At 43.7% G+C, this 26,536-nt stretch overlaps 3 protein-coding genes across 3 annotated transcripts in view; 2 read left to right on the top strand and 1 right to left on the bottom strand.

The window, feature by feature from the left end:
• plppr2a (phospholipid phosphatase related 2a) overlaps positions 1 to 26,536 on the bottom strand; it is a 92,034-nt gene that overhangs the window by 61,917 nt on the left and 3,581 nt on the right. The window lies entirely within an intron of this gene.
• LOC113154330 lies at positions 99 to 9,687 on the top strand. The gene is made up of 4 exons (XM_026348462.1): positions 99 to 484; positions 2,103 to 4,283; positions 6,390 to 6,472; positions 9,022 to 9,687. Exons 2-4 carry the CDS (start codon positions 2,156 to 2,158, stop codon positions 9,121 to 9,123), a joined length of 2,313 nt encoding a protein of 770 aa, XP_026204247.1. The 5' UTR covers positions 99 to 484; positions 2,103 to 2,155; the 3' UTR covers positions 9,124 to 9,687.
• Positions 23,243 to 26,039, top strand: nfil3-6 (nuclear factor, interleukin 3 regulated, member 6). Its single transcript, XM_026348988.2, has 2 exons — positions 23,243 to 23,919; positions 24,197 to 26,039. Exon 2 carries the CDS (start codon positions 24,289 to 24,291, stop codon positions 25,441 to 25,443), a length of 1,155 nt encoding a protein of 384 aa, XP_026204773.1. The 5' UTR covers positions 23,243 to 23,919; positions 24,197 to 24,288; the 3' UTR covers positions 25,444 to 26,039.

Genomic DNA, 26,536 nt, shown 5'->3' with positions numbered 1-26,536 from the left:
GTGTACAAATGAAGAAAATCCATTCATCCATTCACACACTAATCTGTGAGCTGTTAGCAACATTCAACCAGATACAGAAAAGAAAAACGTGAGGAAGAGCAGCAGAGGAAGGATCCATCTTAGGGGAACGGTCAGACGTGTACAGATCACGCTGCAGTCCAGATGTACACGTTAGAATGACAATAATATACTGTAAAAGTCCACATGACGACCACTATCAAAGATACACCAATCAAACTTTTACTTAAGAGTTTCAGAGCAGGCCTTTTACTTTTTGCTTTGAAGTATTTTAACAACGTGGTACTAGTACTTTTACCTAAATAAAGCATGTGGATTGTTCTTCCACCACTGACTGGGTCTGATCTGCTTCTCACTGTAGAGGATTGTGTTTGCTCACATGACTCAGGGGACAGGAATGTACAGGTAATAACAGATCAGCTGGATCATTCATATTTCAATCGACTGCCTGCACTGCTGCCATCAGGTGAGTCCCTGTTTCAGGATTGTTACGGGTTTCCTTTTCTGCTTGTTTGCTTTCTATCAGTTTTATGTCTCTGAGGTTAAATGTCAGGTTCTAACAACAGAGTTTCGTCTGATAACAGCAGGAAAAAAGCTTCCCTACAGTTTCAAATCAGGCTTTTCTAAAAAACTTCAATCAGGTGGAATAATTCATCATTTTCAAATTGGATTCAAACTGTGAAGCTTCAATTGAAGAAAGGAAGAAGGAAAAACATGATACTCCCTCAACACAGAGGCTGAGACTGAATGTAAGGTCTGTGTGATGATATTGAACAAGTGAGACAGTCATCACGCTATAGCAGCTACAGAGCTGCAGCAGTGATGAATAACAACATAAGAAAAAGGAAAGAGATGAGTTAGTAAATTATAAAACCTCTCTAATAATGTTCCTGTATCTTGCCATTTGCAAGAATGATACAGTGAGTACGTGCACACAGCTATTCTGCACCCAAAAGCTGGATAACAGAATCATGGACAAAAAAAGGATTCCGATTTTTCAATAGTGTTAAATAATCCATAAGAACCATCTTCAGAACAACAGAGGAGAACATGCTTATTTAAATGTGACTGCAATAAACAGGTTAAGCTCATTAGGCAGCATTAATATGACCTGTTGCTCGAGTTTTACATACAGCACAGTGCCGTGCTGCTGATAATCCTGAACTGCACTGTAGCTGCCGTTAAGCTGCTGCATGCAGGTGTAAATATCAGCTCATAGATTTAAACCTGCAGCTCGGGGAACAGCTTTCAGTTTCTGTTAACTTAATATTATTCACTGACTCTGTGCATTCATGCTTTCTGTGACATTCGTTTGTGTAGTAGATGATGGAAAAGCAGGGTTCTCAGTGTGCAGACTGGTGACACGAGCGTGTCTGTGGCCTGAAAGGCTGGCAGGTGCTGTACAAAGTGTGCGTGCCAAAACAGGTGGAAGCCGATTACTGTTCCCCTTTGTCAGCAAAAGTGGCCGCACTAGGTCACAGTGGGGGGAGAAAAGTCACACAACAACACAGGAGTCACGTGTCCCGCTGAATATAGGACAGACTGACCACCACGGGTTCCAGGGGCACAGGAAGCTCCAGGTTTACTATGCCGACTGGTTTGTTTTAATTTTAGTGGTTTGGGAATTTGCACCTTCACACCAGCAAAATTAGATCATAACAGCTTTACAGCTCCTGGATCCCTGAGTTAGAAGAGTTTTTATTTTCAGTTTGTGGTTATAGGCTGCATATTTAACACAGGCACATTAGACCAACAAACACGGTAACAAAGAAACGTGATTTTTAAGAGACTGAGCTTCATGGAGGCTAAACTAAACTAAAATAGTAGTTCTGTGATTTTTAGATTCAGCTTCATCTAAATGTTTTTATGCAAGAAAGTAAGTTGAAGTTGAAGAATGTGTGATAAATATTCATTGATGTAAATAAATTATTATTTTACTGAAACTTCATCTGGAAGCCAATACAGAAGGATTAGAACAGAACAGAAGAATCTCTGAAAATCTCCAGAAAACAAGAAATTGTTTGAAATAATAAACCTGTAACATGGAAACTTGTTCTCAACCTCATGTGTCTCATTTTAAGCAGAACAGTTGTGAAGACAAAACAGAAGAAACACCAAGTGACTCAACCTTGTTACTATGGAAACCAGAGATCCCAGACTCAGTCCTCCAGGTCTGGGCTCTCAGGATGATGATGGTCTGTGGATGAAGCTGGACTCCAGCTCTGAGGCAGCTTACACATATTCCCAATCAGTAACCTCTGGGGAAAAGCCCCAAGCTGCCCCTGCAGTGATCACAAGGTACTACAGTGTGATGGATGATGAGGGTGCAGATGACGTCTTCATCCCACCTCCCCCTGCTTCCATGGCTCCTCTGCTGCCAACAGAGGGCAGCACAGATGCAACTTCCAATAATTCCAGTGTGACCCTTTCCAATGAGGCTGCTGACGCCACAGAAGCTAAAGCTAATCCCAGCGGCTTAGACTGGCATCATGGTGAGAAGCAGTTCACGGCAACACAGGTGGAAGAAGTGGCAGCAAGTACAGCACAGACATCTAAGGAGTCTATGGACATCGTATCTGTGTCCAGCAACAAGAATTCTACTCTGGCAACAGATCAAGACCCAGCTTCTGCAGACGGCACCGGTAGAGTGATGGAAAGATACCATGATCCATGTGAACGATACAGTCTGGACAGAGGAGATGAAGAGCCAAATGAGGAAGCTGAGGACAATGTCATTGTGAGTGATGGACAGGAAGACTGGAAAGAAAGGGAGGAAGATGTAGCAGATGTGACCAGTGATGACCAAGAGCTTGTTGACACCAGATCTTTGAACTATAACCTAACCAAGAATGACTGGGTGAGAAGAGAGAGTGACACTAGTGAAACACAAGGGCTCCAACTTCCCATGTCTGATCGCTCTGAAGAGACAAAGGGAGAACAAGGAGATGGAAGCTGGAAAATAGCCACTCATATCCAACAAGGAGAGCAACTGCTGCAACGTCTGCAACTGGTGCAGCAACGCCAGGATGTACGTATGTCAGAAAGAGCTCTGACCTCCCAGCAGGTTGTCCAGAAACCAGGAGATGAAGAAAAGAGTGGGCCTGGAACAGAAGTGGACAATATGACAGCAAATGAAGTGGATCAGAGTAGAGTTCACACTGTTACAGATGAGGGCGCAGAGACCGACCTGATGGAGCAGGACACTGAAGCAAAACCATGGATGTCTTTGTCCACAATGCATGAAGAGCCACAGCACCAGAGGACAGTTGGAAGACAGGCAGGAAGCGTGGATGATGATCAAAGTGACAGCTGGATGCCCCAAGAAACCTCCACCTTCACAGATCCAGTTCTACCTACTCGACACCGTTTCTCAGCCGCTGAGACCTCCATGGAGATCCAAGAGGCAGCCCAGGGGAAGCAAAACCTGCAGAGAGCTGGCGGTGTCTTCAATCTTGCAGATGACCTCGATGTGCTGGAGATTCCCTTTAAGACCAATTTCTCACTTGAGCCGATTCCCCCTAATGTTGGTCAGGGCCAGCGCAGCGACTGGCAGTTCTCTGAGCAGAAGATGCAGAAGGAGATAAGTCAGGAGACTCAGAGAGAACTGGTTCTGGTGAATCAGGGCAAGATCCCAGGAGGGTACAGCAAAGGAGAGATCCGCCAATTAAAGGAGACAAAACTGCTGTTTGAGGCATTCCAGCAGGTGAACACAGAGGGTCCAACAAGGCACAGGAAATCCCCTACCTTAGCGATGAAAGGTCATGTTTACCCCTCTGTTCTGGAGCGCACACGAAGCCTAGAGATGTTTTCCCTCAAAAGCTGCCCCGTTACCAGAGCACACTCCCTCAGGTTGTACAAATCTGAAACATCTGAGCAGGAGAAAAGTCCTGAAAACATTAGATCAAGGAGCCCAACTGGGATTCCACGAGACAAATCCCGCTTATGTCCTTACCCAAAACAAGACAAACACCTGCATGTGTACAGAAGCATGGACTCCATAAGCCCTGATGTCTCTGCATCAGCTGTGGAGACGAAGAGGAAAACAAGGGAGGGACATGCAAGAGCAGAATCGCCCATCCTCAAACGAAACCCCTTCTTCAAGCTTCGCCCGGCACTGGCTCTGCAGCCAGAGGTTGAGAAAGACATCCGGGAGGCCAGAGAACGAGAGGAGGAGCTGCGCAGACAGAGATGCACTCTGTACGGAGAGAACAGGCAGAAGAGTCAAGAAGAAGACAGGTCACAATTCGCAAAGACGCTCCGACCAGGTTAGTCTGCACAGTGTCTGTAGGTGGGTCCTCATCCAACAGCTAATTTTATATAATATAATAATTATATAATTGTGGAAAAGTCGTAAATTCTAAATCAACCTTTAGGCCTTTAGGTGTCTTTCAAAGACTTTTGCACATGGCTGAGGTGAAATGAAATTCCCACCCTACAAATGATCATGACGTTCATGAATCATGTGACTTAAAGGTCAGTGAAGAGACAAAAAAAGACATAAACAAAACCACCTCAGTGTGACCTGCCCACTTTACTACATTATTACTAATCAGTGTCATCAGCGGTTCATCCACAAATCTGCAGAACTGTGCTGAATTGAAAAAAACATGAATTCATATTTTGTTTTGCAGATTTTCTTGAAATTCTGTTCACTGCCAGATTTAGGTGCATGTTGTAGCACAGTGCAGATAAAACACTGTGATATTACTGAGCTGAAAGTAAAAGTTCCACATTCGTAATGTGATTTACTAAAGTTTAATGTCACTGACAAATTGTAGAAAAGGCTCGGACAGAGGCACTAGTACAGACTGTGGCCTTGTGCTCAACGAGCCCATTTATCGGCCTGGAAACCAGCTCAGACCAGTCCAGGAGAGTCATGTGCCAGGTCAGGTCACAGTTTGGATTTTAAAGAAATTCCTCCATGTAAACTTTGACCTGTCGTGGCTGTAGGTGATCAGAAACTATACAAATGCAAACTGTAGCAGGCGGATGGATGGAAACAGAGACTCGGACCCTTCGACATGTATCAAACTGAAACCTGAAAGTCTTTTTATCCTTTTTATGCTGGTTCATATTTAAACTCTACTACATTTCAAAACTCAAACATTATACATTATGCCCCACTACACGTTGACACACACAGATACTACTTAGTAGATAAAGACTTTTAATAAAGATACAAAAAACAATGATATTTTATTACAATACCATTCATCATCTTAAACATCTTAACAAGTGAGGTTAGTCTGTGCCTTAATTAAACACCTGACTAAAGGTGTTACTATCAGTGTTAAGAAAACATTAAAATGTGTATCAGGGGTCACTTATTTAGTGCATGTAACCTGGCAATACGTATTTATTTCTATTTTTAAAATGAAAGTCTAAGTATCAATAACACAGCATCATATCTAGTTTGGGCCAAACCACTGTCTGTCATAAATCTTTGCATGTAAAATGTTGAAATATCAATAGTTTCTTGATTTCTTTAGAATATAGCAGTTCTTATGTAAACTTTTAATTAATATCCCTCAACATTAGTATTATGCAAGGAGTTTTCAACATGTTAGCATCCAGCCTGTCACGCTGGTTAAGGCCACATCACTCAAGAAGCTGCCTGATGTGAGCGAGCAGATGCCAGCGGGCTGAGTGACAACATGAAGGCTGCTTTCTGCAATCCTGGTTTGGTTCCAGTGTTGTGCAAACAGGAATTACTTCACACAGTTGTTTTTTTCTGTAGCAGTGAATACAGCGTGTGAACATATACACAGCTTACGTGCATTATGTCACAGCAGTGCACCATCATGTGGTACTGTGTTGGTATTTTCAGCCACAGCAGCTGGTTAATGATGTGTGGGTTGACTCAAGGTGAAGGTGATGAATATAATGTGTCTGGATCTGGGCTACACTGAGGGAAATGACTCAATCTAAAGGTTGAATACGGTGCAGTGTGTTATTCTAACCAGCTGTGACACAGCACTGTACCATAACATCTAACCGGACACTGTGATGGTTCCACATTTCTGCAGAGCTCTGACACTAATGCATCAGAAATAACACACTCACACACACACTCAAACAGCATGCAGATGCAGATTGTTAAAACAGAACCTGATGAAACAATAATTGTATTGTATGATAATACAGTATTATTATGGGTGAAGCAGCTTTCTGGGTTAAAATCACCTAATATAATGTGCGTCATTCTAAAAGGGACCGGTTCTCCTAACCAGTAACTTATACATAGACTATAGTTGATGGTTATAACCTAATCATACTGCTGCACTGATGCTGTTTTGGTTTATTTAAAGTTTAAGTTTAAGAGAAAGAAAACTCATGAACCTGCTTCTGTCTTCTTCTTCTTCGTCTTCAAGATTACAGACAACAGTCCACAGGGAAACTGGAACGGGTTTGGCCACCTCCCTCCAAAGACCAGACAAAATCTGAGCAGACACAGGTGATGTCAGATTGAATTACTGTAAAAATCCTTTTTCTACATCTGTCTGTGCAAGTCTGTTCTAGTGAAAGGACAGAGTATGATCAAAAGGCTTCTTTTTACTGCACCTTCTAAAAAATGTAAATAAATGTAGGCTGCAAATACCATTACACAGCAGAATGATCAGTACACAGCCAAATGATCAGTACACAGCAGAATGATCAGTATATAGCAGATGATCAGTACACAGCGAAATGATCAGTACACAGCGAAATGATCAGTACACAGCAGAATGATCAGTACACAGCGAAATGATCAGTACACAGCAGAATGATCAGTACACAGCAGAATGATCAGTATATAGCAGATGATCAGTACACAGCGAAATGATCAGTACACAGCGAAATGATCAGTACACAGCAGAATGATCAGTACACAGCGAAATGATCAGTACACAGCGAAATGATCAGTACACAGCAGAATGATCAGTACACAGCAGAATGATCAGTATATAGCAGATGATCAGTACACAGCGAAATGATCAGTACACAGCGAAATGATCAGTACACAGCAGAATGATCAGTACACAGCAGAATGATCAGTACACAGCGAAATGATCAGTACACAGCGAAATGATCAGTACACAGCAGAATGATCAGTACACAGCGAAATGATCAGTACACAGCAGAATGATCAGTATATAGCAGATGATCAGTACACAGCAGAATGATCAGTACACAGCGAAATGATCAGTACACAGCGAAATGATCAGTACACAGCAGAATGATCAGTACACAGCGAAATGATCAGTACACGGCGAAATGATCAGTACACAGCGAAATGATCAGTACACAGCGAAATGATCAGTACACATCGAAATGATCAGTACACAGCAGAATGATCAGTACACAGCGAAATGATCAGTACACAGAGAAATGATCAGTACACAGCAGAATGATCAGTACACAGAGAAATGATTAGTACACAGCGAAATGATCAGTACACAGCGAAATGATCAGTACACAGCGAAATGATCAGTACACAGAGAAATGATCAGTACACAGCGAAACGATCAGTACACAGCGAAACGATCAGTACACAGCAGAATGATCAGTACACAGCAGAATGATCAGTACACAGCAGAATGATCAGTACACAGCAGAATGATCAGTACACAGCGAAATGATCAGTACACAGCAGAATGATCAGTACACAGCAGAATGATCAGTACACAGCAGAATGATCAGTACACAGCAGAATGATCAGTACACAGAGAAATGATCAGTACACAGCGAAATGATCAGTACACAGCAGAATGATCAGTACACAGCGAAATGATCAGTACACAGCAGAATGATCAGTACACATCGAAATGATCAGTACACATCGAAATGATCAGTACACAGCAGAATGATCAGTACACAGCGAAATGATCAGTACACAGCGAAATGATCAGTACACAGCAGAATGATCAGTACACAGCGAAATGATCAGTACACAGCAGAATGATCAGTACACATCGAAATGATCAGTACACATCGAAATGATCAGTACACATACACAGCGAAATGATCAGTACACAGCGAAATGATCAGTACACAGAGAAATGATCAGTACACAGCGAAATGATCAGTACACAGCAGAATGATCAGTACACAGCAGAATGATCAGTACACAGAGAAATGATCAGTACACAGCAGAATGATCAGTACACAGCAGAATGATCAGTACACAGCGAAATGATCAGTACACAGCGAAATGATCAGTACACAGCGAAATGATCAGTACACAGCAGAATGATCAGTACACAGCAGAATGATCAGTACACAGCAGAATGATCAGTACACAGAGAAATGATCAGTACACAGCGAAATGATCAGTACACAGCAGAATGATCAGTACACAGCAGAATGATCAGTACACAGCAGAATGATCAGTACACAGCGAAATGATCAGTACACAGCGAAATGATCAGTACACAGCGAAATGATCAGTACACAGCAGAATGATCAGTACACAGCAAAATGATCAGTACACAGCAAAATGATCAGTACACAGCAGAATGATCAGTATATAGCAGATGATCAGTACACAGCGAAATGATCAGTACACAGTGAAATGATCAGTACACAGCGAAATGATCAGTACACAGCAGAATGATCAGTACACAGCGAAATGATCAGTACACAGCGAAATGATCAGTACACAGCAGAATGATCAGTACACAGCGAAATGATCAGTACACAGCGAAATGATCAGTACACAGAGAAATGATCAGTACACAGCAGAATGATCAGTACACAGCGAAATGATCAGTACACAGCAAAATGATCAGTACACAGCGAAATGATCAGTACACAGCAGAATGATCAGTACACAGCAGAATGATCAGTACACAGCAGAATGATCAGTACACTCAAACATGCTTTTCACCCTTTTATCTGTTCTCATCTAAATGAATGAACTGATCTCAGAATTCTTTCCTGCTATTTACTTTATTTATCTCTTGTTTGCAAGTTTGCAAACATTATTAAATCTTCTGTTCATATTTCCTGTGTCTTCTCCCGCAGCCGGAGCCGAGAGGTCACAGAGCAGGAGCTCAGAAAGCTCCTCTGTGGCAACGCTGGGAGTCCGGCCTGATCAACGGGAAGCCGCCCCAGGAAAAGAACTGATGTGCTGATCCCTGTGTCTTCAGTCCTATACAGTATGGATGATCTCCAGTGCCAGTGGAGATCACTTATCAAACCTCAGTAGCTCTACCTTAAAGCCTTCTGGCTGTGGCCCTGTGTCAGATCTGCTTTTTGTCATCCTCTCCATCATTTTCACTTCATACATAGTTTCTATGCTGTAGTCTAATCTCCACAAACAGGTAGTTAAAGAAACATGTGTCCTCCCCAGTTTGTACAAAACTAATATCCAGTACACTGGATCAGCGGGAACATGTCTTCGTCTGTCAGACTCCCCCACTCCAAGTTCATTTCCACAAATCAACACCTGGCTGTTTATGCAGAGAGTTCTGCTCTGTTGGCACAAGTTGGACCCCCGTTAGTGGCTTCTCCGTTTATTCAGGGTGTTTAATCAGCTGCGGAGCCTCAGTGAACGAGACCACTCTCAATGATGAAGGAGACAGAAGCAAGAAAATGATGCAGGCAACTCTTCAGAGCACTGAATCCACTACGAGAATGTTTTCACAAAGACCTGATCCAGAATAACTGAGACCTGTGCCCTGTGGAGCACCTGTGCTACAGACCACAGGGTCAGCCACAGTGTCTGCAGGCGGTCTGGGGGCGGTCGGTGAGGTAGTCACCGACCGCCCCCCCCCGGTAAAAAATAAGAAGAACATTTGAACTTTAGCTTTAAAGACAAGTTTAATTCAGTCCTGACGACACCCAGGGCGGAACATGATCAGTGTAAGGATGTAGACAGAGAGCGGGTTCTGGTGGAGATACTGGTCTGATGGACCTTAATCATCCCAGGACTAAAGACACAGTCTTAGAACAACAACGAAAAATGAAAACATCCAGTCACTGAGCTGCCTGTAAACTGAAGTGACAACAGAAAGTGTGGATGAAGAATGAAGTTCAAGGTAAACATAGTCATCAACAGCGTCGTCCTGTTGACCCGTGATCACATTTACTACAGAGAGTTTGGTTTCTAATCTCCACGGACACGAGCACGCAGCTTAGCCGTCTAAGTACCATCTGTCAGCTCCGGTGACTCTGCCAACAGAGGAAGGACTTTCACTCTGCCCTTCCCGGTTCCTGAATCCTCGTGCTAATTGGCTGCAGTTCTCACCGACCCACAAACAGCAGACACAGCCTGGGTTTTAGCTCTGATTTAACAGCTGTTCCTTTGACAAGGTTCCATCTAGCTGCAAAACATCAACATCTGATGCCTCCATGATTTTCTTGTGTTTCAAATACATGGGCCAGACGTGGCCATCGAACAGACCAGGGGGGTCTGGCAATTTTAGATTGAACAAGACACAAGGTTCACCCCCCCCCCCCAAATGAAATACACCATTACTTAGTCCAATCTGAAAGTCATCCATCGGGTTGAACACAGACTGTGGGATTGTTCTTAGTACTTAATATGGCCAATTACTGTAGTACACTGTAGTACACTGTAGTACACTGTGCAGGTCTTGGTAGTATAGTGGATCTATCCTGTCTCCTCCGTGCTGCTGTGACACTTTACCTTTAAATGTATCTCACATGTACCAGAAGAGGGCAGTAGAGCCTTACTACTCAACAGAACGTACTCAGGGACAACATTAAGCCAAACGTGTCCTTATGGACATTAAATGTGTTTAAGTACTGCAAACATTACTGTAAAAGTTGTAACTGAAGATTTTCAATATATTAAAACCATAGAAACTTCACATCTTTCACCCTTTGATCTAAACTTGTATCATAAGGTGAGTTTATTCAGACAACACCTTAAAGTTTAGGATTACACAACAGCAAGAGTCAGTTCATAGGAGGAGTAAACATATGCTGAGAAAGTACAGGAGTTATGTAACCACTGTAATTCATCCAATTATGAGTCACTTATTTCACAGAACCACAGCTACCAGCTACGAGTATTACCGATTCTTACACGCAGATGAAGAAAGAAAGTTGTTCTACAGCACATCTGCGTCACTTTCTGCAGTAACGTGTGGGTGGTCATTTCTTGGGATGTTTGGCTAACAGTGACTCATTGATGAGGACTGTCATGTACAGAGCACATTAAGGCTGTGATGCTCTAAAAACAACACTGTCAGCCTGTGACATTCATTTCACTGTGATATTATGGCTTTTAAAGTGCACTTGAGTCAGCAGGATGAGCACATTCAGAGACAAACTATGTGTGAAGGTTATCTGCATTTCTTGGAAACCCTGAGCTGATTTGGCAGAAGCAATATGCTATAAAAAACTACAGAGCTGAGTGAGAAATGTGAAAATAGGCCTAAGACAGGGTTTGACAACACAGAGACAAGGTCTCGATGAATACTAGACCACTCAGGGCTATTTACTGTGTTCCACCCTGAGTGCAGAAATACCAAGAGCTTTGTGAGTGGGTGCTGATGAGAGAGCAGAGCAGTGACGGATCCTTCAGCAGCGTGAGACGGAGCTCGGCTCGGCTCAGCTCTGCACCGCACCGGCAGCAGCAACCTAACGCCGCTGACAGATGATAAATGACTCATTCTTTCCACCCACACAACTTCCCATCATCAGGATCTACCATCAGGAAACAGTCACTTGGCTTAAATTGAACCTTTCCACGTACAGAACAGGGGAGGCACAGGCTAGACATGTAGTCTGGATGGTGCAGAGAGAAGGCAGGTTCCAGTGGTGGTTCCCCACAAATGCAGCTCCTGACTCAGCTGTTGGCACATTTAAACACCAGCCGCTGCAGTGCAGAGTGCAAATGAGCAGTGTAGCTGAAACAGCTAAAAATACAAGTCAAATGGATTTCAGGTTGAAAGTATGATAAATAATTAAAAGTTCCAGACGGACAACCATAGCTGCAGCCCTCCACTGATTTGGGCTGGGTCTAGACAGAAGCCATCAGCCCAGAGGATCTCGTTCTTCACGGTCTGAGAGTCCTTCAGGTGCTAAAATTCAGTTTTTATATAGACAACTGCAGTTTGAGGTGGCAACACAGCACAACTAAAAGAGGTGAAAGGCATTTGAATACTTTCTGAATGCTCTGTATAAAAAGTGACAAACACAAAAGAAGCATGCACACTGTGCAGCACTGACGGAAGCTCAGTGATACAGAAGTTTAACCAGGACACTGACAGAAACACTATCCGTCCACTTCCATGTGATTAACGGTGTAAAAGTTTTTCAAATAATCCCATTTGGAACATGATTGGAGGTGATGAACAGGTTTATCTGACAGGTCCGGTGGTTGGAAAGCACACAGTTACAGTAAGTGTAGAAGTACGCTGTGTATTGTCAGACTGTACATATTTCATCACATGTTCTGGCTGCTGAACAAGCCCATGGTTCTTCCTCAGTTAGCGTGGTGAATGAATGAATCAACAGTGGTGAACAGGAGCATGATGTAAGGGCAGAATAAACAGACCTCGGGCTCTGCTGACTGGAGCCATTGTCCTCAACAAACCTTTCTATTTGCTTTCCCTCTCGCCTCCCCCTCCTCTGCAGCTCTCTCTCTTTATGCACAATAAAAACTCAATTGTCTTAATTCCATGATGCCACATTACAACATCAACATGAAGCCGCCGTCGAGCGGCTTCAATCGCTCTTTGTCTCTTTGGGTTAAGTTGATGGCTTCTCTTACTTTGTGGAAAGCCGAATGAATTTCTGATTAAATGTATTTATCAGGAAGTAAAACCACAGACGTTACACAGAAAGTTTCAGTCATCATACTCGTCAATGTACTTGCTGCACATGACCTGGCTGCTTCTTGTGCAGTTCCAGTTTCCACCTCTCAGAGTCTCTTGTCAGCTTTCAACGTGTATGAAAAGTAAAATGCTGCTTCGGTTTCTAAATATGTTCAAACTGCTTCCTAATTTGCTTCTGTTTTGTCTTTGTACGCTGTGTTTTAAGTTGCAGGTCAGTAACTAATGACCAAGTTACAGTTTTACTATGATTCATCCAGTAAAAGTAAAAGTGAACTGTCAAAAAAAACAGTTCATCTTTTCATGGCATCACTATTTTGCAGCCGATCACTGGTGACAGGTTTGGACACAAAGGCCTCATAGAACAACTGCTGTTGTGATATTTCTGCTTCTGTACATATCACCATAACCTGATATTTAATATGTTCATTAGTACATCTTTAGCTGCTGTGAGTGGATTTTGTTGGTCAGGATACCGGTTTCTCTTTGTCTCTGTTGCTCATTCCCAGCGAGTCAGATACTGATGCTGCGTCACATCTAATAGTGACACTAAAGGTTCCCCTTTGTCACCATAACATGCAGGACCGGCCAAAAGGAGACCGACGTTCAGGTCTAGTGTGAGAAGCAGTTGATAAAGTTGTCCCTAACCCTAACGCTGTTGTCTTCCTGCCTTAACTTAATCAAACCAATGTTTCCAGTCACCTAACTGATTATTTATTACTGTTGGTCTCACAAACCGAGGGGAAGCAACACTATCTGACGCTGTCTGATGAGAACGTCATTATGCTAAACCAAGCTAACGAGCGGCTCCGTGCAGCTTTCTGTTTTCTGCAGAGAAGAAATTCCATCTGTTCATATTTCATATTTACTGTAAGTGCAGGACTGTCAACCTGTAGCTGCACCTACATATTTTATTTTTCTTTAATCTCCATATTTCTCTTCTTTCCAAGATATTTAAACCAAACCAACTACTTGATTCCATTACATGTTACTAGTTACTGTGAGCTCCTACTTTTGGCTGGAAGACCGTGTGAGAGAGATCAACACCTTCACTCCAACAGTGGAAGTCGCAGAAGAAGACTTCATTTACATAATACTGCAGGGAAATATCAAGTGAGAGTGAGATGAGTGGTCTAAGGTCACAGAGACCTCAGCAGTCACTCTGGGACACTCTGTTAGTGAACAAGATTCTGATCTTTAACGTTTTTCTCCCTTGGCCGCCGGCCTGGGCGCTTGTCTTTGAGCATCAGGGGAGGAGTCACTCCAGGTTAAGCTCTTTCAGCCAACTGTTCAAAGCCCTTTTTGCATGGTTTGTCTCTCCAGTGGCTGCCTCCCCTTCTATTTTAGGATTTAAAGGAATGACAGTGTTCGCTGCTTCACTCACAAGAAAATCCTTTCAATCCACTGTATGGAACACCGCTGGGATTAAGATGCAGTCTGCATTACATAAAAGAGAAGAAGATCACATCCTCACTCGGTGTTAAACCAAAGAAAAGTCTCCCATGAGAACAACGGTAACCACAGTCAGAGCTTTCAGCGTGGAGGAGGCTGGAACAAAAATAATTCACATTTTAAGAGGCTTTGTCAAATCAGCGGCAGTCAGATACAAACTGTGAGACTTGGAGCAGGTCTCCGTTTGTGAGCTCACCTGAACGTGCAGAGACTGCAGCACACAACAGGGCAGGAAATGACACACACACATAATATTTTAGACACTACTGTAAGAAAAAACGCTAACAATAATAATAAAAAGAACTGAATCTGTCCTTTAGTAAAGTGCAGCTCTGTGCACCTCATTAACTTAACATTAAGAGATTTTAACTTAACGTTGCCATGACCTCTTTACTGAGGGCTGCAACCTGGGCCTAGATCTACACTTTGGAAAGTTAAGTCAGAAGAACAGGAGATACTAATAAGCAAAAGTGTTTTTTCACGAAACATAACCTTCAGTGGTCAAAGGAGCAGCGCGAGATTCACGCAACAAGATGCACCTGCTGTTATCAAAGATGAATCAAATCTGCTTCTTGTTCTCTGCTCATTATACGACTGACGATGTAAGAGCCACGTTGTTCAGTCCTCAGTGTTCTTACTTTAAAACTGAATTAACCTTTCAGATGTGAAATGAAAAGTTTAATTTCCTCCAAACTACTTTGTGGAGAACTGTGATCAACACTTTTATTTTAATCTTGATGTCAATTAGTTTAACACAACAGGGAAACGTCTGCTGAGTCATGGGCAGAACACATCACCTCTGTCTTTCAGTCACGAGGTCAGTGTTTCTGAGTCGATGTTCTGAGCTGCACCAAACTGGGTGAAGTGATGATGATTTTCCAAAGTTCTCCTGAGCCCATGTGGCTTCACATCAAGGAACAAATATTGCTCCTAATGTTGCATGTGTTGTGGATGTGATCTGTAAGACATGGCTCATAGGGGCAGTAGTATGGGTTGTGTACTGTGTAATGAGATTATCAAACACATCAGCAATGACTTCAACATCTGTCCATAACACACAGGATTAACTGTGTGTTCACAGGAAACCATGGAGCACTGTTGTGATGTCTGAAGTTCAGCAACATGAAACCTTGTGCAAAGGCTGCCTGAGGTGAACCTGAACGCTCAGGACACTGTGTCACTGTCATGCTGCACTGAACAAGATGGAAACTGGGCCATCTATATCTGTGCTACCCTCTGATTATGAACGGATTATGCAACCACACAGAATGCTTTACATAAGCAGCTCCGTCCATGCACTCCTCCTGTATACACCATTTGTTCCTCCTGACACCTAATCAAACAGGTTTTAAACCTCAGACACTGAAACTCCTCCTCACACCTGCATTTGAACATTTTCTGAAATGAATGACTGAATTTGGTAAAGTAGTGCTGGAGAGAAACAGATTCTGTTTGCAGATATAAAACAGCAGCTTGTGCACTGTTTGTGGAGCGTACACAGAGTTATCTTCGATGGCTGATAATGCTGATAAGATGTGCAGTTGCAGAAACTTTCAGTTAATGGACAAACACACGCTCTGTTAAAGAAGACACCGTGACACTTTCCAAATCTCCTCTTTGCTCAAAAACATTAGTGTTGAAGAGCTCAGAGAAAGAGTCTGGGACCTGTCCTCATCTCCCATTAGTTCCTAACTTTCCTCACCGACAAACGTCTTATCTCCTTCCATATTGAGCAGCTACAGGGTTCAGTTTCACAGAGACAGACTTTGACTCTGGCTCAGATCAAACTAACCGTCAGACTTCAGCTCGACGTCTCTCTGGGGCAAAAAGGCGATTCAATGTTTGGAGTAGGACTGATTTGCTATGAATTCTGGGTAAATTACAGAGGTTTTTACACACTGAACCTCACAGATGTAGACGTTGTGTATTCTTCTTTATTTAACAAACCTCTGGCTTAACTGTTCTGTTTCTTATTTCTTTGCACATTAATACAGACTTGGACAACAGCCCGGAGTGTGTGGCTCTGAAATCTGGGTCAAAGGGGAAAACTCATGTCTCATCATGTCCCCATGCAGCTGTCCTGGTGTCACTTATCATCACAGATCTGAGAAACTCTCCAGTAACTTCATATCTGCTAAACTATGCTTCACTGGCGCTGTGCGCAGCTTGTTATTTGCAGTGATCCTTCCACATTCTCCAGAGACACATTCTCTCTATTATATGTAATTAGTTGTATGAGCATTTCATAAGCCAACCCCCCCCCCCCCTCCCCGAATGATCAAAAGCAGTTGCTTTGGAAACAGCGTGACGTATGTTAGAGCCCAAGAATAGAAGTGGGTCTGAGGCTCTCGGCTGCTGCCTCACAGCCGGTCTGAGCGCCTTTCCAAATGTTTTCCTCTAATGTGTGTCGACGGCCAAATGATGCTGGAATTTTGGTCTGATTGCGGCGCAGACAGCAGGCGCTGTGATGACACTGCTGGTGGGGCTACCCCAGACAAAGACAGCATCACCTGGCTGGTGGAGCAGGCGGAGGAGCGACTGAGACATTTGGCAGCAGAGAATATAAACTGTAAAGGACCGCACTGACAACAAATCATCAATAAACCCAGATGCACACTGACACACACCCCCTCTGCTTGTTATGAAACAGCCCCCCAAGTCAAACAGACTGAGTCATAGCCTATTTATAGCTACTGCAATACATCTCTCATGTGTATGAGCCCTGGACAGGGGCTGAGTGTCTGTGGTAAAGACGAGCTGCTTCTGCAGACATGTCTCAGGAGAGCGGTGATTCAGCACATGGGCTGAGTTCTTCATATAGCTGCATTTTTCTTAGTCATCAGCTAAATATGGTTCTGTGTGTTCATAGTGATGTTGGATTTGAATTAATAGAAGACGCTTTCCCATCCAACGTCAATATTTCTTCATGTTAAATGTTAAATTCTCAGTGGACTGTGGATTCATTTAGTTAACGTCAGAGGACAGAGACAGAACATTACTGGACATAAGAGGCTTCTCATTAGCAGAATAAAAACATCAGCATTCATTAGTTTGAAATGGGAACATATAGAGCAAATGTTGGCAAAATACACAACATTTCCTTTTTTTGTTAAGTCAAAGACAAACTGGAAACACAGAGTTTATCTAAATTTAACATAACCCACTGAGCAGCTTCTCCAACACCACTGATAAACATGTTCAAATATATACTAAGGAGCTGCTGCTTGTTGCTTTACATTTAACAGAGACACGTTGAAGTCTCAGCAAGAAAGAAAAGAAAAGAAAACTGGAGACACAATGTGAGAGGAGCATCAGGAGTCAGTGTGAGTATATGAAGCAATGGACAATAGTTTAAACTGCAGAAAGAGATGGAGCAGAGCCAAGACTAAAAAAGAGGAAGAGAGCAGGAAAACAGCTCAGCACAGCTTGATTTGATTTGATCAACATGAGCAGGGGGCAGAAAAAACATGTGGTAATTATGAAACTCCGTTTGTCTTTGTTAATATCTGAAACCACGGACAGGGCAGGACACCGCTCCTCTCATCTTTCATAATCCCGGCTGACTACAACTCGGTGTTATCACATTAGATAACGTTATATAGCAGGTGAAATGAGGCCGGCCTGGCAGAGTTTGATGACGCCGTGTTGGTGCCACTGCACAGGGATTTTCTTCAGGAACAAAGGTCAATACTGCAATTAAAGCTCAGAGGAAGCTGAGGGCACATCAGGACATGGTAACGGGAGCAGGCAGCGAGAGGAAATAGAAGAAGAATCGAAACAGGAGGAAGAATCCTGAAAGAATGTCGGAGCTGTTCCGACAGGTGACCGTCGATGTGACCCTTATCCACACACAGTAACTGTGTCAGCAGAGTGACTGACGGCCTCCTCCCATCCCTGTCCTCATCTCCAGACTCTCCCTGTGGTCTGGTTCAGGGTTTATTTTAAGCTCGGCCTCACCACCTCCTGCAGGGCACTTTACATAACATAGCTCTGCCCGTCCACTGTGGCTAACAGCTCCCAGCTCCTCTGTGTCATTGCCAGCGAGTGTTTTCGTAAAGCTGGTCAGCTGCAGTCAACAGTCCTGTCTGTGTCACACGCTGAGCTACAGCACAGCACTGATACTTCTGTCCATCCTGCTGCTGCAGTGAAATGTCACAGTTCCTGCCCTGGTTCATAAACTGCTGCCCATCCTCACAGCAGGGTTCCCACTCTACAGACCATATTTCTACAGCTGTTCTCTTCTGATCTCACCTGCTCACTCAGCTGATCAGGATTTATAAAAGCTCATTTCCACCTGCCTCATGGCAACTTGTTGTCCTTCACACCGTCCATGCTCACAGCCTTTCCAGAGTCAGTATTTACAGATACAAAGGCAGGTAGAGTAAGTGTAAGGAGGACTTCTACTGCAGGTAGGCAGCCGGGATTCGAACCCCAGTCTCCAATGTGGAGGGGGCAATGTAACCCACCAGTTCACACTGGTGCAGCTTTCAGGAAATAGGCTCATGCTCTCAAAGTAAAGTTCAACATTAGGATTTTACAGGTAAATACATAGCAGCAGTGTTTTCTATCAGCATTAAAGCCTTAAAAACTCTCAGAGAGCTGTGTGACAAAGTTTCCTTTAATCGTGTTTCCTCTCAGGACCTGTAGCTGCTGACACCAGCTAAGACACCAGCAGACCCACAGAGCTCAGAACTTCTCCAACACACCGAGTTGCACAACATTAGAATCAGTTAGCCTGTAGATGTTAGACCTGTACGATTCCTGCTGTCTGCAGACTTCAGAGAGACTCGCTGCTCTAGTTTGGTTTTGGTTTGGTTTAATTACACATTAACTACAACTACGGAACTGGTTCCAAATCTTCTACTTGGCTTTCTGACTGTTGTTAGTATGCAACAGCTTCCAGTGTTGTTTTAGAGAGAGAGCACGGGTGAATGAAGGACACTGATGAGAGACTTGATTTTAGCCTGCATATCTGTATTTTGGGGCCAGACACAGTGCGATGTTTTCAGTCATTGTCCTGCTGCCTCATCCAGCTTGTTCTGAGCTTCAGTTTGCAGACAGACACCCTGACATCATGCTGTAGGACACCTTGAGAAACCTGGGAATTCACTTCCCTCCTTGATGGCAAGCTGTTCAGGTCTAGACGCAGCAAAGCCTCAAATCATCTCTATTTTTGTGGAGAACGGTCTCTTCCTCTGTGTTGAGTCATGATCTGAGATGTTAACCGAGTCAGTCTAACTGGACTCCAGTAAATCGCATTAGAGTGAAAGAGACAAATCAAAACGGGAATTAACAAATTAACACTGATGTGAAATTAGAAGCAGGTTCAGATGCAGCCCGAAAAATAAAAGGACCTAAAGTTCCAATATGTAGATACTGTAGTTACATTATGATGTCAGTAATTAGTGACAGCAGTTTTGTGGGAGCTCCCTCAGACACGACGTGCTCTGATTATTAGATCTGCCCTCTTCTCCCCACAGGTCAAAGCTACACGATGAGCTGTTCCATAAGAAGCTCTGGGAGAATGTGAAGAATGCAGCTCGAACTTGTTGAACTCGTGCTTTCTCCTCTCTTTATGTTGTTTTTCAGTCAGTTGACTGCAGCACAGTCCTGACTGTGGCTGTGCTGGGTAACACACTTTTATGTAAGGTAACCAAACTGAGCAATAATTTACAGTAAGTCACTTCAGTAGAAGTTTGTAGCTATAATCAGGAAAATAAGTGTGAACTAATACAAGTACTTAAGTAAATACTACATCTCAGACACAGTATTTTACTGTTGGAGTTGGATGAGGCAGCATAATTTAATTATCTATAAAATTGTCCAGATTATTTGATTTTATTGTATTTTTGGAAATAAGCAGTGAGTCCACAGTGACAGTGACATATTCACATTTGTTCAAACCTCAAAAGCAGAAAATATATCTGGTAGTTTTAAAAGAACAGTTACTAATTCATTACTAAATAATTATTGAACAGTATTAATCATATTAGCTTTCCTTCATTTACAACAATCAGAGAATTATAGTAGAATAAAGGACAGGGGTGTGGAGTAAAATACAAATACTTTACTATGAGTACAGTACTTTAAGTACTAATAATCCACCATCCTTTCCCATGTAGATTAAAAAATTCAGTATTATCTGAGTGATTTAAAAACATGTGTCTTTTTCTGCATATGTACATAAAACAAGTTAGAATTCATTTGTTTGCTTTGTGTTGCACTGAAGTCTCGATGCAGGTTAGAGAGTTCTATTACAAATTGATATGCTGCTTCTGTTTTTTGTTTCCAAAGAAGCTGAAGGCAAAACCACTTTCTCAAGTAGATGTGTTACATACACATATTTCAAAACTTGAACTGTTAGACAGATGTTATGTTGTAACTCACTTCCTGTTGCATTAATCAAACACACTGACACTGAGACGTTTGCTGTATTAAACGACTCCATATGCGCAAGTACAAGAACAACCGTCTCATTAAAGCCTGAATTTACTGTTTTCCAACGCCATGCATTGATGATTTCTAGTCAAACGTGGTTTCCAGAGAATCAGACAGACTTCCTTTAATGTCTTCACTGGAGCAGTAAAGTACACAGAGAGTCTTTTTAGTTATCTGAAATACAGAAGGAAGGAAAAGTATGTGAACCCCTTCAACAAAAGCTAAGTGGGGAATTACAGAATCAAACCTGGAGTTAATGAAACCACATCGAAGGTGTGTATCCCACAGAACAATTGTTGATTTACATTAAGCTGGAGAGGCTTACAGAGTAATCAGTGCAGTCATCTATGACAACAAGTCATTACAAGTCCGATTTTAACCAAGGACAGAAAGTTAGTTTTCTCTGACGTAACTTGTAGGTGGAAAATTCCACAGTAACAAATGTCTTCTCCCTGACTGATTGTTGCTTCTCTCTGCATCACATGTCACTAAAAACACTGCACGGAGAAAAAAGACAAGGAGAGAAGCAGGAGATACAGAGGGAAGAGCTGAACCACTGGGGTAACAGTGACTCAGACATTGTGTAATACACAAGACAGAGCTCTGGAGCATTGACATCCGCAGCCATGGAGGATCTCTCAGATCCAGCAGAGACGGTTTGAACAGTTTGGTATTAAAAGTGTTGAGCTTTATTATGTACTGTGACCTGTGTGTTCATGCACATTACATAATTCTGCAGAGTTTGCTGCCACACAACACAACACTCCAGGCAACAACTGTCTGACTTCACTGCATCTTTATGTTCTGTAGCTTCCTCATCATTTCCTAGAAACAAAATTTTTAAGTAGCTGTCATTTCACAGAAAGGAGCTGTTCCTATGTAATATGATATTTTTTTCTGGCACTTTCACTTCTTTAGAAATTGCTAAAACCTCGTTGTGACACACGTGACCAGAATAACCTGTTGGGGGCCCACAGCAGAAATGTGCCCACAAAATTAGCCACTGTTGCAGGACTCACTCTGGTTCATGGTGCTTATTAAGCAGTGAAGCTCGAGGATCATGTGTTCAGCGTTCTCCTCGTTAACTTGTTGTAGTCAGAACTGTTGATTTATTGCTGTGTAAATGGCTAATTTAACGTCTGGCTCTGGGACAGCAGCAGAAAAGTAGCCTCTTGGCAAACACTGGAACATTTACAGGGACGTGCATTAAATCTATACAGTATCTATGATGGCTGAACATCTGTATACGACCCCCTGCTGTTCTGTTCACGTTGGCTTTACTGGCTCATTGTTTAAGTCCAGAAACCACAGCTCTATGTGCGACCTGCCATTTGACCTCGTCCCTGCACCAAATTAAGAAATATTTCTTGTTATACAGAGTCACAGACCAAAGAAGAAGTGCACAGTAACTCTTTATGGGGATATATATGAGGGGTCAGAGGTCAAACTCCCTGTTCAGCCTCTTATCAACAAACTCCTGCAGCAGCAACTCAAACATATTTGGGATTTTAGGAAGACTGGGTGCCACAAAAAGACCGGTCAACACCAGCTACACATGTACAGCACAGGGAAATCATCTCTATAAATCATTCTGTGTCGTTTCACACACAGAACTTCTACTAAAATGAGAAAAGCCAAGAATCAAACTGATGAAAAAGCTGATGAAGGAATTTGTGTAAACTACAAACGTCAAAATGTGGAAAATATGACACAAATATTTTTAGTAATGAGTAAAAGAGAAAACAGCAGAGTGAACGGTTTATTTTCCACCTCTGTGTTTCTGATACTGAGCAGAAGTACTCCTAAAAGTACCATTACTACAGTACTACTACATTACTACTACACTAAAGATACACTAATGGTTATTTTAAAGTCTGAGTTACTTGTAAATATACAAGTTAAAGGTAAAAGGTCGAAGTTCAAAGTTAAGTGTTTCTATGATCTTTACATCTGTATTGAGTTGAGTTGGTCCCTGTCTGACATGGATAGAATAGAATAGAATAGAATAGAATAGAATAGAATAGAATAGGTTGATCATATTGGAGGCTGTCTATCTATTTAGTTTTGTAAATTGTTTTAGATGATCTCAGAGAGTTCTCAGGGGAGCAGTAGTCAGTGTAGCATCAAATCTTAAAATGTGAAAACATTTGATTGATTTATTTATCATTTATTAAAAACTGAGTATTTAGCATTGATGATATACATTATACTAATAAGTGAGTATTTAGTATTGATCCTGTAATAAATGTAGTATAAATACTGCAGTAAAAGTGACAGATACTGTTTCATATGAATTACAATGATAAGATTTAACAGTGGGAATCCTTCAGATACATGAAGTGGAGGAAAACTACAATAGTCCCTCTGAAATGTTGTGATTCAAAATAAAAGTACCACAACACCGGAGTAACTGTAATCAGTTACTTCCTCCGTGCGCAACATTACCTAATTGTTATCATGTCGGAGGGGGAGGGGCGGGGAGGTCAGATGATGATGATGATGATGGCTGTTATGTGAAAGCTTTCCCCTGGATGGAGGAGGGGAGGGGGGGGCGGTCTCAGAAACGCACAAACAGAGACCCGCTGGTTCATGTGAGGACAGGAACCGTCCCGAGCTGAACTCGTCGTTACAAATAGGAGCTGCGGCAAATCAAGCGGAGCAGAGCGGAGCAGAGCAGAGCAGAGCTGCGGCACCGGCGCTTATATTAAGTCCCAGGAGCGACGGCATCCGCAGCCTTACACCGTCCTCCTCCTCCTCCTCATCCTCCTCTGAAGCGGACAAACAGACGGGAGAACGGGTGGAGAGGAGCCGTGCGCCCCGGTGGAGAGGAGCCGTGCGCCCCGGTGGAGAGGAGCCGTGCGCCCCGGTGGAGAGGAGTGATCGTGCTCAGATAGAAGCTCGTTAAATCCACGAGGAAACTTTTTCCACTGATGGACAAATGAGAAAAAACTGCGTTAGAGGTGAAATGAAGTGAACATTAGTCAGGACTCACACCTGAGCCTGTAGTACTGTGAGTACTCCTACTGCGCAAACGTGTACTTTTACTCGAACGAAGTAGAGTTCGTCAGGTCAGCACCGACTGACAGATCAGACCAGATCAGATCAGATCAGACCAGATCAGCGTGTCCCGGTCACACATGTGGGTCAGTGCGGTGAAACCAACCGGAAACCGACCACAGACCAGTGAAGTGAGCTCAACACGTCTGACTGGAGACGACAACAAACAGTGAGTGTGTGTGTGTGTGTGTGTTTCCAACCGAACACATGGAGGTTCAGCTGCTCACAGGTCAGCACACGCTGATTAATTCCTGTTCTGTGGTCCAGTGTGATTCAAGTGACGCCAGAACCGATCAGTTCTGTGTTTACGTCACACTGTGTCCCACATTCAGAGGTGACGGTTCAGGTCCGACAGCTTTAACACACTTACATAATGTTGTGTTGTAATGGCTCTTGCGTAACCACTAATCCCTCTTCTCCTTCCCTCCCGTCACTGGGATCACTAGGTGGCACTGCAGCTCCATCGTCTCCTCCAAGAGATCCTGAGAGTCTAGGAGCGCTCAGCACAAGAACAGACCGGGTCACAGAGACAGACGTGATGTTTGAGGACTCCCAGCAGGAAGTGGCTGTGCTGCAGACTCTGGAGTCACCTGCAGGTGGGGGAGGAGGAGCAGGACCTCTGTCCTTCACAGACGAAGCTGTGTCCATCCTGAGCTCCGGCAGCCTGTTGGCCCGCTCCCTCCTGGGACGCGGCACTGCCATCAAGCGCAAAGAAAGCCCCGTGTCCACCGTCCGACGTAAGCGGGAGTTCATTCCCCACGACAAGAAGGACGAGGGCTACTGGGACAAGAGGAGGAAGAACAACGAGGCAGCAAAGCGTTCTCGAGAGAAGCGGCGTGTGAACGACATGGTCCTGGAGAGTCGGGTGCTGGCACTGCTGGAGGAGAACGCTCGACTCAGGGCCGAGCTGCTGGCTCTGAAATTCCGCTTCGGTCTGGTCAAAGACCCGTCCAACGCTCCCATCCTGCCCCTCACCTCAGCTCCTCAGCACCTGACTCCTCATTATTACCTCCACAGAGAAGATGGAGGCGCCCTCAGCTCCTCGGCCTCACATCCCAACGGCCACACAGGCCAGCTGGGTGGGCGAGGCTCCAGAGATGCTGGAAACACGTCGGAGGACTCTGGTTTCTCCACGCCAGGGGGGTCCAGCGTGGGCAGCCCGATTTTCTTTGAAGACCGTCTGAGCGACCACGGGAAACTGTCGCCCCACAGGGCGGAGGAGCTAGGATATGACCTCCACCACTCCCCTGCTGGACTCAGTGGAGGGAAACCGGACCAAGCAGAAGTGATGAAGACTCTTCCTCACAAGCTGCGTTTCAAGACGCCCGGCTGCGGGGACGGGGGTGACGCTGCAGGGGACGGCACCAGCGCCAGACGCAGTCCCACCCTCACCACAGTGGTACGGGAGGTTCAGAGAGACACCACAAAAGGACTGAGCACAGGGGAAGGAGGAGCAGGACACTGGCTGCAGCAGCCGGAAGGGGGAGAGGGCAGGAGGGAGAGACCGTCGCCTCAGTACATCACCTCAGCTGCAGCCGGGTACGGCCTCCAGCCCCCTCCTGCACAAGGACACACCGAGGTCCAGTATCAGCAGGAGAACACTTACCTGAAGTCTAAGCTCCACTCTCTGGGCGAGGAGGTGGCTCAGCTCAAGAAGCTTTTCACAGAGCAGCTCATGGCTAAAGTCAACTGAGGTCCAGCTCTGAGAGTCCGGGTCTCTACTGTAAACTGTAACATGCACAAGAACTCGTGAAACGTCCGACAACGTGTTTTTCTCATGTGAAATATTGTATGATATGTATGAAATGTCCATAAACATTCATCTCAAAGACGACGTGACGCAGACAGAGACTGTTTCTGTGTCAGTGTTCAATGTTTCTCTGTTTCATGCACTGTGACAACAAAACCACACAAAGTCAAACTGTTTACATCTCGTCATTAACTTAACAGCCTCACTCCTCGCAGAGTCCGCAGGACCGGTACCGGCTGTCAGAAACGGTACCGGCTGTCAGAAACGGTACCGGCCGTCAGGACCGGTGCCGGCCGTCAGGACAGGTGCCGGCCGTCAGGACCGGTACTCGTTGGGCTCGTTATGTGTCAAACTGCATCATTCTGATCATCAGCAACTCCTTTTTAGGACAAACTGGTTCTGGTCCTGATCCAGTCTCGGCCCAGTTTCAAAGCATTTTACCACTGTCCTGTGTTCTGTACTAAGGTCATGACCCAAATACGATGTCCGCTGTCTCTCTGTGTGTTGTCATTTTAAGAATAAATTCTTTGACACATTCAGTTTTGTGGTCGTCTGATTGTTGGATTATTGGTCCCCTTAAAGGGGAATTCCCCCAATTTTATTCAAGACATTTGAAACAGAAGCTTTTAATTTGAAAACACAAGCCTGATAACATCACACTGAAGGCAGAGGACAGACGTGAGGACGTAAGTGAAAAGTGCTGATGAGCTGCATTATGGGGATTGTAGTTGTTTTGGACACTGACCCCTACAGGTTAATGATCATTTTATTGATCAGGTAAAGTATTTTTAAAAATGTAATTATCAGGATCTCAGCTTCTGTTCTCAAAGTTTAAAATGTCTAATGTGAACAGGAGGAAGTATTTAAATACTGTAAGTTAAAGTATTATCATGCTTTCAAAATACTCCATTAAAGTAAAAGTACATAAAGGATACTCCTCAGAGCAGAAACAGTTCATCCAATGTTCCACGTATCCAAGTCGAGTCACTTCTCGTACACAGTAGGAACTCAAAGTGTTTCACGTCCACATTAAAGC

This window comes from Anabas testudineus, chromosome 8, assembly GCF_900324465.2.
Source record: "Anabas testudineus chromosome 8, fAnaTes1.2, whole genome shotgun sequence".
In the NCBI taxonomy this organism is placed as follows: domain Eukaryota; kingdom Metazoa; phylum Chordata; class Actinopteri; order Anabantiformes; family Anabantidae; genus Anabas; species Anabas testudineus.
Note: the sequence above shows the minus strand (reverse complement) of the source record. Positions and strands in the feature narration are given on the sequence as shown.